Source organism: Lissotriton vulgaris, chromosome 4_1 (genome assembly GCF_964263255.1).
Source record: "Lissotriton vulgaris chromosome 4_1, aLisVul1.2, whole genome shotgun sequence".
Lineage (NCBI taxonomy): Eukaryota > Metazoa > Chordata > Amphibia > Caudata > Salamandridae > Lissotriton > Lissotriton vulgaris.
The window spans coordinates 774,768,464-774,784,653 of NC_141691.1; the positions used below are offsets into that span (position 1 = coordinate 774,768,464).

Here is a 16,190-nt window from a genome sequence, read left to right on the forward strand (position 1 = left end):
ATTTGAACATAATCCGCTTCCGGATCGGCAGCCAATGGAGCGTCTGTAGCAGTCCGGAAGCCCGTGCTCGTCTATGCAGACCAAAAATCGCACGGGCTGCAGAATTCTGTGCCACCTGCAAGCGCTGGACCAGATAGTCCGGTAGGCCTAGGAAGAGGGCATTGGCATAATCTAGCCTGGATCCGATAAGCGCCTGCACTGTAATCCGTCTGTGCTCCGCAGATAGTAAAGGAAGAAACTTGCGGAGCATTTTCAGAATGCCGAAACAGGTGCCGGACAGGCCAAGAACGTGCGCTCTCAAAGAAAGCTTGTTATCAAGCTTGACACCGAGATTCTTGGAAACCAGGGAGGATTGTGCCGGGGGGCACATAGCAGCCGGCCACCACTGCCGCCATTCGGGATCGGCAGCACAGCCGAAAAATAAAACCTCCGACTTGCTGGAGTTGGCCTTCAGACTATTACGCTGGAACCAGCCGAAGACCATGTCCAGACAGTCCCGAATTCTCTCCCCATCAAATGGCTGATCTTTGCCACAAGTGAAGAGGAGTTGCGTGTCATCGGCGTAGGACACGATCTGGGCTCCGTAGGCCTCCACCGCAGCCGCCAAAGGGGACATGAAGATGTTGAACAATGTCGGGCTCAACACAGATCCCTGTGGAACCCCGACTCCCAGTGGCGGCATCTCGGCGGAGCTCTGGGAAACCCAGACCGTCTGGCGGCGGCCCTCCAGAAAAGATGTAAACCATCTGAACACCGTCCCCCTCAGGCCGATGTCATAAAGCCTGGCGAGAAGCGCCTCATGGGGGACGGTGTCGAAGGCCGCCGACAGGTCCAACATGACTAACATGGCCTTGCCACCCACATCCAAGGTCTCCCTGATGATCTCAGAGACCTCCACCAACGCCGTTTCCGTACTAAAATTCGGACGGAAACCGGATTGGGATGGATGGAGCAAATTGTTAGATTCAAGAAAGCTCGACAAGACGCCATGGACATGTTTCTCCGTGATCTTCGCCAGAGCCGGGAGAAGTGAAATTGGCCTGTAATTGGCCAAAACCTCGGCATCAAGACCAGGCTTTTTCAGGAGGGGGATCACCATCGCCCTTTTCCAGGTGCGTGGGACAATCCCCTCCCTCAAGGAAGCGTTGAGGATCGGGTTGACCAAAGGATCCACCACTGCCGCCATCCCCGCCAAAAATTTGGCGGGGCAGGGGTCAAGTGGCGAGCCAGATTTAAGACTGGCCAACAGAGTCCGGGACATGTCACTGGAGACAGGTGGAAAGTCAGCCAGTACTGCCGTGGGCGCGGACGATGTACCAAGTCCTGCCCCAGGACCACAGCAATCCTCCATCAAGCTCTCCGAGAAGGAGACCTGAATTGCCTTAATCTTGTTGGTGAAAAAAGTGGCAAGATCACACGCCCACGCATCAGATGATACAGGCGGGGGTGAATAGGAGGTAGGGGACGTGAACTCCTTCACTATCGTGAAGATCTCCTTGCAGGAGTTCGCCGACGCCTCAATCCTCCTGGCTAGATAGTCCCGCTTGGCACCAAGAATATCTCGGTGATAGGCCTTAACCGCTGACCTATAGGCGAGTTTAGCCTCCGCATTATATTGGAGGCGCCAGGCCCGCTCAGCAACCTTACATTGACTGCGTGCCACACGCAGCGCCTCCGTGAACCAGGGCGCAGATTGCCGTATCGCGGTGGACCGGGGGGTTACCTTTGGGGCAAGATGATCTAACCTCTCAGTCAACCATCGCTGCAGGGCCTCAGTGTCTCTTTCCGGGTCCCCGGAGAGGGAACACGGATGTTCCGCAAGCGCCTGCTCCAACATAGCAGGCGTCACTCTGTGCAGAGCTCTCGAGGCCGATCTGGGCATAGTGGGGGCACAGGTATCAGACCGCCCGGTCTCCAACACGGAGAATCCAATCAGTCTGTGATCCGACCAGAGCACCGGCTGTGTATCGATGTCAACAATTGGGACAGAAGAGAACACTTGGTCGAGGGTGTGCCCTTTCTCATGTGTAGGCCCTAGCACAAACGGTACCAGGCCAAGCGGAGATGTGATATCCAGGAGTTTGGTCCCATCCAGATCGTCCAAGACATCGAGATGAAAGTTAAAATCGCCTGCCAGCAGGCAATGCTGTGCAGACAGCGCCAACTCCGAGATAGCTGTCTGTAGGTCCTCCCAAAAGGAGCCCACCGGGCCGGGAGGCCTATAGACCAGCAGTCCCTTAAGCGCTTGACCAGGAGACAGTCTAAGCATAAAGGCAAGGGATTCAGAGCCCTCGATGGAATTCACAGGAAGAACTGAGCAGGAAATGTTCTTCCTCACCACCACAGCGACTCCTCCCCCCCTTCCCTTAACTCTGTCTTGGCGAAAAATATTATAGGTTGGGGGGATCGCAGTAAAAATATCAGGATTCGACGCCTCTCCCAACCAGGTTTCCGTCAGGAGCAGGCATAACGGATTATCCCTGACAAGAAGATCGTAAATGTGCAGGGCATGCCTTCCTACCGACCTAGTGTTGAGCAGCAGACAAAGATGTTTCACATGAGCCTCGGGTGTCCTAAGGACGCAGCACTGTGCCCCAGTGGGCGTCCAGCCGCATGCCGGGCAGTGACGCTTCCCCTTGTGTCGACCAGGGAATACAGAACGACACAAGCTAGATGTAGTGCGCATGGCGTGAAGAGTCGCCGAGGAATAGTGGATCATCCTTACCCACACCTGACCAGAATCCTCCGCCGCCCTGCCGCCTCCGGGACGCTGACGGGCGCAGACGCTGACGGGCGCAGACGGGCAGGACTCCGGCCGAATCTACCTCTTATCAGTGTGTTACACTTCCTACTTAGAGTTATAACTGACCTACCTCAGTCCGGTAGGGCAATGTTATGTGATTTGTAGCAGTAGGTTACATCTAATATATGGAACTATAACCACCTACCTCATTCCCTTCATGGTAACGTTATGTGAATTGTATTGCTAATCTACCTCATGTATATGTATGCTGTATTTCTAATCTACCTCATGTATATGTGTTCTGTGAAGCGCTCTGATACCCAAGGGTCACGTTTGCGCTATATAAAACTTTCTAATAAATAAATAAATAAATAATACTTGGATGATAGACCACGTCCTTATTGGGTATTGGCTGAGGTGGCGCTAAAGAAGAATTATTTCAAATTTGAAGATTAAGTTTACATGCAGGTGAAGGGGACCGCCATGTAATGGCCTTTCGCTACATAAATGGCCGTTCTCTTCATGGCCAAGTATGAGGATATGTTCATCTTCAACAACAATCTATTTCACGCCAAGATAGCGCAATGGCTGCGCTATATAGACAACATTTGGTGTCTATGGAGGGGGTGGAGAGAAGTACTAGAAGCCTTTTATCGTTGGCTCAATACGCACCATGAGGACATAAAGTTCAGCCTGACATTGGGTAAGACGTTGTTGACGTTTCTTGATGTGGAGGTGTCTCCCCTAGACAAGCTGACCACTACATTAGACAGGAAATCCACTGATAAAAACACAATTTTACATCATAAAAGTGCACACCCCAGGAGTCTAAAAGAAAATCTACCATATGGTCAGCTACTACGAATACTGCAAAATTGCTTTAGAAAATCTGATTATGAACAGAATGCAGCCATTTTTCAATCACAAATTATACTTCGCGGTTATCCAAAGAAATTGTTGAAGGACGTCTTAAAAAGAGCCTGGTTCACGCCTCGGGAAGATCTATTGCAAAAGAAAGTCAAGCCTCCATTGGAAAGACTGGTCTGTGTTACAACGTTTCGGCCTGACACCAATAAGTGTAGGCAAATTGTGGTAAAAATTGCCACTTACTTGAAAACGTAGACTGTCCATTCCCTAAGCCTCTTTTTGCAATGAAAAAGAATCAAAGTATTGGTCAGCAAATTGTTAGAGCTGACATTTTTCCAACACAATCTAAGAGCAACTTGAGGTCCCAGTGGCATTTTAAACCAGTGATTGGCCACCATAAATGTGGCAATTGTGTTGCATGTGACTCCACAATAGAAGAGTCAGAATTCGCACATAAAGAGATCAAATGGCGCCACTCAGAGTTTACTAATTGTAAATCCAAAAACGTTGTTTATGCTGTTCTTTGCTCTTCCACAATGTTATACATTGGCAAGACAAACCAACAGATTAATCAGCGTATTATGCAACACCGTTCGAGAATCAAAAAAAAGGTGACAACAGCTTTAATGGTCCAACACTTTATTGAAAAATCCCACAGTGAAAGGGAATTCAAGTGGATGTTCCAGCAGTCCTGGACACATCTAAATGTGCACTGGACATTGATGCTGCCTTGTTGCAGAAAGAGGCTGACCTCATTTTGAAATTCAAAAGCGCAGTCACTGGGCTTACTGGGATGACAGAACTGTTCAAAACATAGTGATGTGGGGCAAAAAACTACAGGTCCCATAATGCACCAGTAGGGGCTCGTCAAGAGTTAAGTCCAAAAGTTCCTTTGATTGGGTCCCATGGAGGCACTACAATTCCCATGACCAATAGTTCTGCATACGCCATTGAAAGTGCTCCTGGAAGAAATGCCCGACATTTGCAGTGACTGGCAAATCGATAATGGTTTGGAGAAGGATTGAAGTGGCGAAATTATCACAAAGTAAGTGAGCCCCGCTTACCGCTTCCAGCCTGTCTTAATTAGGTGGCTTGGAATTGTGTATAAAGATATTGCATCCATTTTTTTTAGAATAACGAGATTGCGGAAGCACATGTCCTGGCTAGTAAGACTCGGGACAGCAGTAAGGTAAATCTATTTTTGCACACACTCAGCAAAAAACTCTTAACACGATAAACCTTTGAGAGTAGTGCCAGTGTTGATTTTTCACTCGTTTTTAGATATACAAGAAACCTTGATAGCAGTACCGGCTACGAGGCTCCCTGCAATCTTCTGAATTGAAAGTTGAGTTAAGCCATGAACTGAATACACATATTTGGGTCTCTAACGTTTGGCTAGATCAGGTAAAAATGATGGGGTTAGAGTCAAATAATGGAGTTTGAGTTTGATATAGGCACAAACATTCTGATCTCTGTCTTTTACATTATTTTTTTAGAACACGCTGGCAGCCATTGATATGAAGCCCTGAGGAGAGTCCCAGTACTGCAAGCCTGGGTCTCAAAACACGTTGGCACTCTATTCACACCAAGGATTAAAAATTGTTCTTGTTAAATTCAGGGAGAGAGTTTGTGTTGAAAACCCTCCCCCATTTAAAATCTTTAAATCCTTTCCCCGTGTTTGACACTTGGTTTGTCCAGAATTTAGAATAGCGACAGATTTATTGAGGTTGTTTCATGGTTTTGATGCAAATGCAATAAGTCTAAATTGTTTGTGTTAATGTTGTGGGTTTATGATTATTGTCTTTAGTGAATGTTATGAACATCAGTGTATGTCATTTGAAATATAATTTGAAAAATAATTTGAAAAATAATTTGAAAAATAATTTGAAAAATAATTTGAAAAATAATTCTCTTTACCTATCACACATTTGAAAATTGCTTTGATAAAAAACATTTGATAGCAAAAAAAGAGTGGTTAAAAGAAATAAACAATTCAAACAGAAAGAATAGGTGTCTGTTTGTGGCTCTAAAAGCAATAGGATCTTAAGACATGACGGAGCCAGGTTCCTTTTTTGTGTTTTGAATCTCTACGGCCCTTCCTGACCCCAGTCCTAAAGGGCCTATCCCCTCTAGCTTTTGACTTTTAGAAAGTTGCCATTTTCTTACTTTAACCATTCTGTGCCCTTGCCTGTCTCTGAATACATGTCTGGGGTGGGTGACAGCTGGGCTTTGTGCATTCCCTATAAGCAGTCACACATGAAGGGAGCGGTGTTGTGACACTCATATCCTGATGGCCCATCACCAGTGCCTGCATCATATGGGATTCAATGAGGATCTGGCTGCAAGGCTCGATGAGAGGCAGAGCCTGCAATGTAAGGGGTTCGACGACGACACAAGGGATTTGACGACAACTCAGGACCTGACTTGATGGATCGGAACCAACGCATCAAGTCTCCAACAAAGTTGCTTGCTCCATCCTAGGGACTTTTTCAGCGGGACCAGCATGGGTCCTGTAGCTGGCCTGACCTCTATCTTGGTCAGCTTGAACTCTGGATTTACCCCAGTCCAGCACGACCTCAAATAACCCCTAAGTGATATTTGCTTTTAAGCATAATATTGCAGTTTATTATTTAAAATTCATATATCAAGTTCTACTATTTGGATTTTTGTCATATTAGTCCTGTTTTCCTCATAAAAATATTTGCTATTTTTCTAAACTGGCGTGGAGCATTTTTATGGTGTTTCCATGGTGGTTCAGTAATTTAAGTGTTGCACAAATACTTTACACATTGCCTCTTAAGTTAAGCCTGACTGGTTAATTTAGGTTTTGTTATCCTGACTATGATTGTGGTCACTACTTGGACTGGGTGCATACTTCTGGCCAGCCATTTTATAAATCAGTTTTGACAGAATTATGCACAAATGAAATTCACAAGGACTGGCTCACTTGTATTATAAACACACTGTCACTACGAATGAAGGGCCGCTGTTCTTATGAAAAAAGGACAGAAGGAGTTGTTTTAGAAAGAACAGAGGGGAGATCAAAAGTGACTTTACTTGGCGCCCTCACAAATCCCATAGGATGTCATGCTTCATCCTAGAGCGGTTCTCCTCATAGGGCCGGGGCTGAAATGCCCTATGGTTCCCACGAAGGCTCGCTTTGTCAGAGATCTTTTTGGTTTTCACGCCATATGATGAGTGCGAGTAAGTGCTAATGCTGCGATGGGTGAGTTAAAAATAACTAGAGAGTATATGAAATGAGTAGGCTTAATGACAGAGATCCCTTTGTCATGGTTTAAAAACTGAGAGGTTAAATGCTGCCTAAGGGTGATAATGGTCCTCAGTAGCTGAGGGATATGGTACAGTTGTGAAGGTGAAATGCATTAGGTCGACATGTTTTGCGCTCTTAATGGTCTCAGGGGGAGAACAAGTTTCAAAATAAGCCTAAAGTCTCTATTTTGCTATGCAAATGTATAAGGATTTTACCTTAATTGATCCTTGGCACATGGACTTTGCAAATAGGTGGGAGTATACTTGCTAAGTGGTTCAACTCATCACGCATTGACCTTTTTCTGATATCTCACAAATGCACTAGTTGGAGTTGTGGGATCTCTGTAAATCCTTTTTTGGACTTTCAGGCTCCTTTCCTAGAGGTGACAGTGCACACGAAGAGGATTTCACTCCCACGTTGGCAGTGTTCTAAATCACTACTCACAAAAGAAGGCTGGGTATGATAAATGTGCTTTGAGTTAGAGGACTTTTTAAAGAAAAATATAGGGAGAGCTTCAACTTTTGCTGTATCTGGAGCCTGTAAAGCATTTATTATGGGTGAAGCAATTTCCTTTAAGGCTCTGGGTAACAAGCTGCGGCATGAGGTTACGTCATCTTTACAGTCTAAATTTGATCAGGACGTTTGATCTCATACAGTACACTCCTCAGCCGAATCTAAAGCTAGGTTTTACAACCCACACAGCGTTTAAAAGATCATTATATATCCTAAGAAGTAATAAGCCAGCGATCGTGCTTTCAGACATACTATCAAGAAAGTGAACATGCAGGGCGCTTCCTGGTGTGATCTATGAAGCACAAACAAAATCATGAAGCCCTTAAGTCCATCTTCGATGAAACTAGCAACACTATTATCACACAACCCAAGTCCATTGGACAAGTTTTACTCGTGCACTAAACAAGCCTTCATAGTCCACTGAGCTTGACCCCGGAGGACCGAATAGGAGATTTTCTTAATTAGTTGAGCTCCTACTTTTAAGTCAGGAGCTTCAAGCCTCAATCATTGCCCTAGTTTCACTAACGGAAGTCAGGGCGGCCTTTTAATCCCTACCAAACGCCAAAGCATCTAGCAATGATGGTTTGTCAAGGGAAATGTATAACATTTTTCAGGAGCAAAATGCATTAGAGGTTCACTCATTTAAGGATCTGCTATGTATTCAAACAGGGAGGTCAGGTGTGGAACTAAGTCAGAGCTAAACATCTTATAGAATTGGGCCGTGAGGCCATCCGGCACGGAGACTTATGAAGCTTTAGGGAGGAGATTGCTTGCTGGACCTCTTCTGTGCTAAGAGGTTCTCCTAACATCTTGTTTTGAGAGGTAGGCACCAGTGGGAGATCCACTTTATCCAGATAATCACACTGGGCTTGGGTGTTGACTAGTTCAGCCGTGTACAGTTTCTTGTAAAACTTGCAGATGTGGGCTTTCTATGTATCAGCGTGCTCTAATACTCCAGAATCTTGCATGATATCACCTATATATTACCTTTCCCATCTGAGCCTGAGCTGACACACCAAATGAGAACCCACCATGTTTCCCTGCTCGTAGGACGTGTGTTTGAGGCGTAATAGAGGGAAGTGCTGCCCTGTTGGTATAAATCACGTTTAATTTCCCCCACAGTGCTGTAACTTTCTGCTGAATGATTAGTGTCAGCGAGGTATTGTGGGACTGCTCGAGCAGTTGCAGTTCGTTTTCAAGTGTTAGGTGCTACATTGCTCTCTGTTTGTTAAGAGTTGAGACCAATGCAATACATTTCCCACATATCACTGCCTTGAACGAGTTCCAGTTGTTAGAGGGATTCATGTTGTGGGGGTTATTTAAAAGGAGGAATTCTCTAATATCTTTCCACAGGTCATCTCTAAAGAGAAAATCCCTCAAAAAGGAAGCTAGGGAAAAACCCATCTGCGCCATCACAGAGGCGGATCACCCGAATCCAATGTCACCACCATAGGTGCAAGGTCAGATATGGAGAATGGGTAGATAGAGGCTACCCTCTGGTCTTACCTCAGGGTTTGGCTAATGAACACAAAATCAACTCGTGAGTATGTTCGATATGTGTGTGAGAAGTAGCTGTATTCGTGAGAACTGGGATGCAGCATCCTCCAGGTATCCACCAGCCCCAAGTCCCAGATTGCTTGTTTAAGTGCTTGGGAAAGGCTTCCCATGGGTAATCTGTGGGGGTGCATGCTGTCAATCCCAGAATCGCAGGTAAGGTTAACATCTCCACTCAAGAGGATCACACCCTCAGCAAAAACCCCCAGTAAGAACTACAGTGCATGACGGGATTTGGTTAGAATCAGGCATATATAGATGCAAAGGTGCACAGTTTACCTCTAATTTGACCTTTCAACAAAACAAATCTATCTGTTTTGTACCTTCAGGCTCGAATTTTAGTGAAGAATGGAACAGGAGTGCCATACCATTATGTTTAGTTGAGGCAGAAGATTTATATATCATGGGGTATGATTTATGTCTCAATCTATGGTCCTCATCCGGTTGGAGGTGCGTTTCCTGTATTGCCACCACATCATGTCGCTGGTAAAGGAGATATTTCCACAATTTGTGGCACTTAGCTGGTGAGTTTAGGTCCTTAATGTAATGTAATGTAAGCCGATCTTGTATAGGGCACTATCACCCAACGGGTATCCTGGTGCTAAGATTACCATGCATTCCACCGTGCACATAAACAATCATAGCAGACAAAATTAATCTACGGCTAGGCTCCACTATATCCTTGGGAATAGCCATGTTTTAACCCTTTCGATGCTGATGACGAGCTCAGCTCGTCATCACCCACGGGGGTCGTGTGCTGATGACGAGCTGAGCTCGTCATGACACCAGCAAATTGGCAATTTGCCGCACAGCGCAAAAATCACCGCAGCAGCGATGCGGTTAAGCCTTTTCCTAAACTACAACAAATCTGTTATTTGTCTAAGTTCAACCGGGAGTTCATTTCACAGCCACAGCTGCAGAACTAAATGCCCTGCCTCCGATCCTGGTCTTTCTAAATTTGGGTGTGCCTATCAACTTTGCTGATGAGGAGCGGAGGTTTCTGGATGGGATATACCAGGTAAATTTGCTCTGTAGTGGTCATTGGACCCATTCCATGTGCTGCCTTGAAGACAATGCAAAGTGACTTAAACTGTATTCTTTGCATAATCAGTAGCCAATGGAGATCTTTCAGGGACAGGGAGGCAGAAGACCTACGTTGTCTCTTTAAAGCTAACTTGGCAGCTATTGTTTGAATTCTCTGAAGCTTCTTTATCAGAGAATTCAGTGCTCCAAATAGCACAGCGTTACAGTAGTCTAGCAGGCTCAGGATAACACATCTCACCACCTGCCTCCTGGCAGAAGTTGGCCACAACAGGAGTATTTTCCGTAGAGCTCTGATCAAAGATAGACAAGTACCAACTGTTTTGTTCACTTGGGAGTCTAACTGTAGTCTAGCGTCAAACATCACCCCCAGGTTGCGCACTGTCTTGGATAGAATTAGAGGTTTTTTTGTAGGGGTGGGCCAGAATTCGGCTGGGAGCAGACAAGATATTTTGTTCGCTGTACAGAATACAATATCCGTCTTATCTCCATTAAATTGTAGGGAGTTATCTTTAAGCCGTTTTGCAGGTCTTTGCATATACTTATGGAATCTGTCAAGCGATACTGCTTGATTCCCTTCCATTGAGAAAACAAGTTGTGTGTCATCTGCATAGTTCACTAATTTATTTCCATAAGATTAAATAATCAGAATAAATGGTCCCAGGTATATATTGAACAAGATCGGACTGATTGCAGATCCCTAAGGAACACCATGCTGGATGAGACTATATTTAGATAGAAAGGGAGGTTTGGCCACTGCCTATTGTCTGCCTGATAAATACGATGTAAACCAATTCAGTGCCATTCTCTTAACTCCAACATCCATAAGTCTGCTTAGGAGAATGTTGTGGTTGACCGTATCGAATGCGGCTGACATATCTAGTAACATTAGTATAACCGATTGACCTATGTCAGCGCGCATTCTGAGTGCATCTAGCACTTAATGTTCCATGATGGTGTAGTGATTACCATGGTGTGGGCAGGTCTAGTGGGTTCTCTAGGTGCCTCTCCACTAGGTCTTTTCGTCCTCCCCACCCACCTGTCCACTGCACCCTAACGTCCCATCCTCCCCACCCACAAAGCCATTGCTTTTGGCATTTCCCCCTCCTCCTGTTGCCATAGAAAAGTACCCGCCATACACCAAAAATAAAAAAAACAAATCCAACTAAGATAACAAATGGGACAACAAGTCCCAAATAGCAATCATTATGCAAGTACAAAGACATCATGAAAGGCCACTAGGTCAACAAATGTTAATGCCGCTTCGAAGCAGCACATTTAGTTAAGGCATTATGCAATCATGAATAAGAAAATCTGAGAATAGCAGCTCTTGTTTCATGCTGGTCACATGGTTATATCACTGCAGTCCCATCCCTCCATCAGAAAAGGAAGAAAAAGAAGAGAGTACAAAGGAGAGTTTGTTCTCAAAATAGTCCATGCATTGTACCGGACACTTAGCACCGGCTGGCCCTCAGAAATGCTCCTGTAAAATGCCTTTCAGGGAAATCCAGGCAGACTTCAGTTGAAGATCAATGAGTCTTAGGTTGGTGAGAATGATGCTGCAAGAGCCGGAGGCCAGTGTTTGGGGAGTCGGTGGTGTTGCTTCAGGAGATCCCCAGGTCATTCCCCGGTGGTGGGGCCTCCGTGAATGGTAGCTCCAGGAGAATCATGGTGTCCGCCAGTTCTGGGACATTGTGAGGTTTGCTAAGAAACTCGAAAGCCAATCTAAAAGGCTAGGTCCAGTGAGATTTAATTTGGTCTTGTTTCAGTTTGTCTGTCACTGGACGGAATTGCTGATGTTGGGTCAATATTACAGGGGCGCTGTCCTGGAAGAGAGAGCAAGTGATTCCCTGGAATTAGACTGATTCTGCCTTTCGAGCTGCCTGTAGGATGACTTATTTTACTTTAAACGAGTGTAGTTTAGCCAGTATGCCTCTAGAGCGTCACCTATCACCAGGGAACTGAGAGCCTACTAAAAGTACCATATCTATCTTAACTTTCAATGTTGTGCATCAAGTAGCTCCGCAAACAACCCCATGACAAAGGTTTCCAAGTCAGGAACTTCTGTCCCCTCCTCCAAGTTTCGGATTCATAAGTTATTGCATTGTGATCTGTATTTGAGATCTTCAGATTTCAAAAGAGACGCCTGCAGGTGAGAGTAGCGATTGGGTTAGGTCTTCCATCTGATTGGTGCCTCTCTCCAGGTCCAGCGTTTTAGTGTCAAGATCTACTACCTGAGTGTCCACTGAGCCCACATCTGGTTGGAGGGAGGCAAGTTTAGTGTTGAGATCTGACTTAAGAGCCTCTAGGGAGGAGGCAAGATCTGTTTTGATTTCCTCACATAGTTCCTTTTTAAAATCTTGCAGGCAGGTCCGCTAATCTTCTTTAGTGAGAGACATGTTGTCTTCTGTGGACATCACATGTGAGGAGTCTTGTGGTTCTGCAGGTGTGAAGTTGCTGGAAACTCAGTTGAGCTGTTGCTTCTTGGGAGGCATAAAGGCAGCAGTACTAGTCAGTGGATACTACCCAGAACTAAGGAAGAGAAACTTGCAGTGCCTGGGATGTATGCTGTGAGGCTTCAACAGGTGGATAAAGAAGGCGTCAAGGGAGAGGTGATCTCTTTAGCCATGCCTGTGGATTGGAGGAATCTCTACAGATGTGGGCCATACAATTAGCTGGTATGTGTCTCAGGTGTCAAGGCACAGGACTATTCTCCACTGCTCCACAATGCTCAACATGGGGGTCAATGTCCCCCATCTTCTTATAGGTGGTCCCTGCCGATAAAGAGGGGGGACAATGAGATGGATCCCGGAGAGGGCTTCCTACCCTCAAGTGTCCCAATTGTCAGAGCTCATAGCCACCGACCTTGCACTAGGTAACAACTGGCAGATGCCATAGAGAAACACTCCAGCTCAACATTAAGTATACCCAGGTGTTAAGTAATGAAGACACAGAAGTTACTTAACAAGTACTTTATTCCATAGGAAAGGCACGTTACATGACTTCTAGCTCCGGCAGCTAAGCATAAACTGTCTAACCAACGTCATGGCACAAACTTAGCATTTCCAGGATGGAATAACAAGTACGTGCTGTGAGAGCGAGGATAAAACAAAAGAAAATACACTACACATCTTCCTTCTTTAATAAAAAAAACCTGAAAGCCTTCAAGTGAACAAAGAAAAACTCCTCACTCTTTGAATTATTTATGCAGCTAAGTTTTCCAACAATGTCATCACCTTTCAATCTAACCTCAGCTTTCACTTCTTTTGCACTTCTACTTGCCATCTCAGCTTTTATTACTATAGCTAGGATACACTCAAGATTGGCATCTCCATTCAACCACAACCTTTCTTGGATGGCTGGATCCTTCACATGCCTGACCACTTGATCTCTGATCAAGTCCACCTGTAAACCACCAAACGTACAGTCTAATGATAATTTTCTAAGTGCAGATACATTATTATCTACAGACTCATCATTGTCCTGTTTCCTCTGAAGAATTTGTAATGTAAAACAGCTATACAGAGAGTCCTCCGCATTGCTGTCATTATTAACTCATACCTGCACTATATTGTGTTGAAGTATATGGGAAGCAGCAAGTTTGTACTTTAAAAACATTAACAAAATAAGGTCAAATAAAAAAATAAAAAGCTGTGCATTATTTTATTCCACTTTTTAAAGCTACTTTTCATGCTTAAACAAACCACTCAAATTTTACCAGCACAATCACACCAGACAAACATTCTTTAACTGAAAAACTGACATACCGATAAGTCAACTTACGTGTTTTTGTAGTCTTTCAAAACCCGGTTTGTATAAAAGGTGGCAGCGTCACTCATTTCCTTGACATAGGGACCTGGTTTAGGGGACTAAACCAAAAAATACTATTATCTTGTAGGAATGGAGACAAGAGACAGGAAAAGAAACATGGTGTTACAATGTGCTCTAAGCCCAATTAACGATTATTTACAGAGTGTACTGTGGACTGAGTAGAGTGTGTTGGACCGTAGTCTCTCGCTCCATCAGGTGAGGGCCTACTCAGCCTCTGTAAGACTGTATGCTACTTGGTACCCCACCAACTCTCCCAAGAGTGTTTCTGCATCTGGCAAAATTTCCTTCAGTGAAAACCATCTGAGCCATTCTGGAACAACTTATTGTATTCAATTTTATATTTGGCTTTTGTCTACTAGTGTTGCTGCCATTTTGTGTAATGTGAATGGTGTAATACAGTAACAATACCTTTGAGCCTTCAATGATGAAGCAGTTGCATGGGTGTGATTGTGGTGTTCAGGCAGTTAGGGTTGGTTTCTCTTTTCCATAGTATTAATAATAAGAGCCACAGAGATCTGCATCTTGATCTGAAACTGTTAGGGAGGCATGGCCAATACATTTTGTTCCAAGATGGCCAGATGCACTTATTGGCTTTGACAATGCTTGCAAAACAATTTTATCATCTTTGACAGAGCCCATTACTGCAGTCAGACACCTTGGAAAGTTATTTTCTACCTTTCTAAGACAATCGCCACTGGTATCAAAAGTAATGTTCTGCAATATTGGTACATTATTTTGTTTCCAATACAGCAGCTGCATTGGCTCTAGACACAACGTGGTGGCTACCTTAGAAGTATAGAAAATATCAATCCAGAATTGCCCAATGATTTTGACGTAGCTAATTCTTGCAATGCTGAGCAAAGCCAATACTAGCAGACCTTAAACTTTAAGTTAGGCTGGCAGGCTTTGTAACTCTTGTTTTTACTGCAGTAACAGGAACATCTCTAACATAAGGTGCTTTCATAGAACCGTATTATGGGTGTCCAGCACAGTTGAGACTGAATTACAAAAAATAAATGACTTAACATATTTATATTCTGACATGCAGGGAGGTAAAGTGGTCTATTCCAGAAGCACTACTATATTAAAACCCAGGCTCCTTGTCCGAAAGTCAGCAATTAAGCCATTAAATCACATACAGTATTCTTCAAAAACATCACTTAAAGGGGTGGATTTCCTGAATTGCCAATGAGAGGTGCTCAAAAACCACTATTGATTTTTTGGAGCAGTAAAACATCAAAGCTTTGTTTCTTTCATGTTTGTTAATTTACATAGCACATCAAACAATAACATCACTTGGATATTAGTAAAGCACAAGTTAAAAACGTGGGGCACCTTAGTGCTGAATAACCAATGTTTATTGTTACTCAACTCAATGGTACTCATTTTATGGACAATGGAAGGATAAAAGGCTGAGTGTATCAGTCGGTATTTTAACCTGTAGACATGCTTTCACAAGGAAGGACGTCAGGATTGCCTGTAATAGGGCTCACAATGTTCCAATTGGAAAATACAGAACTACTTCGTACAATGTGTTCCACTCACCAGTGCCACCCATCCTAATGCAGGAATACTTTCACTAATTGCAGAGAGGTGATTGAACATCTTGCTCCCACGATTCATCTCTCTGAACGCTTGGGTTTCATGAATCTTCTCTGATATGGGCTTGAGGAGCAGGGCAATCTCGTTCTGCGAAGAAACAAAGAACCTTGTTAATCCTGTATGAGCAAAACTGACAGAGAACTTTCAGATGTGTGGCACGCCGATAGTGATATCGAAACATGGTTGGCAAAATGACATCACAATATTGGACATGTTTGACAAAAACAGTTCACAGCATGATGGAAGTAGTTGTACTTTGGTTTCATCAGAATCCACCAGCACCACTTGTATTTTGCTGAAACATGTTTGAAAATTTGGTCTTGTAAATTGATTTTGAGGTTTTCTTAAGTTCAGCCTTATGTTTTTCAAATTATTTGCTAATTGTCTTGAATTATGGTATACCACTTATTCAAATCTGATCTTTCGAAATTTTAACCATTTATGTTAAAGGTCTTGTTAAAACCAATAGAACCAATACAAATGTATTTAGTATAATCCAACACTAAATAAAAAATTAATTGTGTTGTTAACGAAGTGCTTGTGTAAGTAATATAACAAGACAGTGGGGTGTCGTTTGAAAGTATTTCACCAAGACTGTGGAATGAAAAAAACAATTCAATTTGTATTCATGTAAATATTCTAATTAAAGTTAGAAGGCTTTATTATTATAATTTTAAAGAAAATTGACTCACTAGAACAGATCTTTTCAACCTCTGCCTTTTTGGCATAATCTCTAATGCAGAATGAACTGGTAGATATGTAAAGGAT

General features: G+C 43.9%; 1 protein-coding gene across 2 annotated transcripts in view; it reads right to left on the reverse strand.

Moving 5' to 3' along the window:
* The window catches only part of CAP2 (cyclase associated actin cytoskeleton regulatory protein 2), a 438,235-nt gene that overhangs the window by 162,821 nt on the left and 259,224 nt on the right, over positions 1-16,190 (reverse strand). For both annotated transcript variants that reach the window (XM_086965115.1, XM_086965116.1), the window contains exons 5-6: positions 15,366-15,509; positions 13,773-13,858 (exon numbers count right to left, since the gene is read on the reverse strand). In XM_086965115.1, the coding sequence (XP_086821241.1) occupies positions 13,773-13,858; positions 15,366-15,509 (230 nt within the window). The remainder of the gene's footprint in view (positions 1-13,772; positions 13,859-15,365; positions 15,510-16,190) is intronic.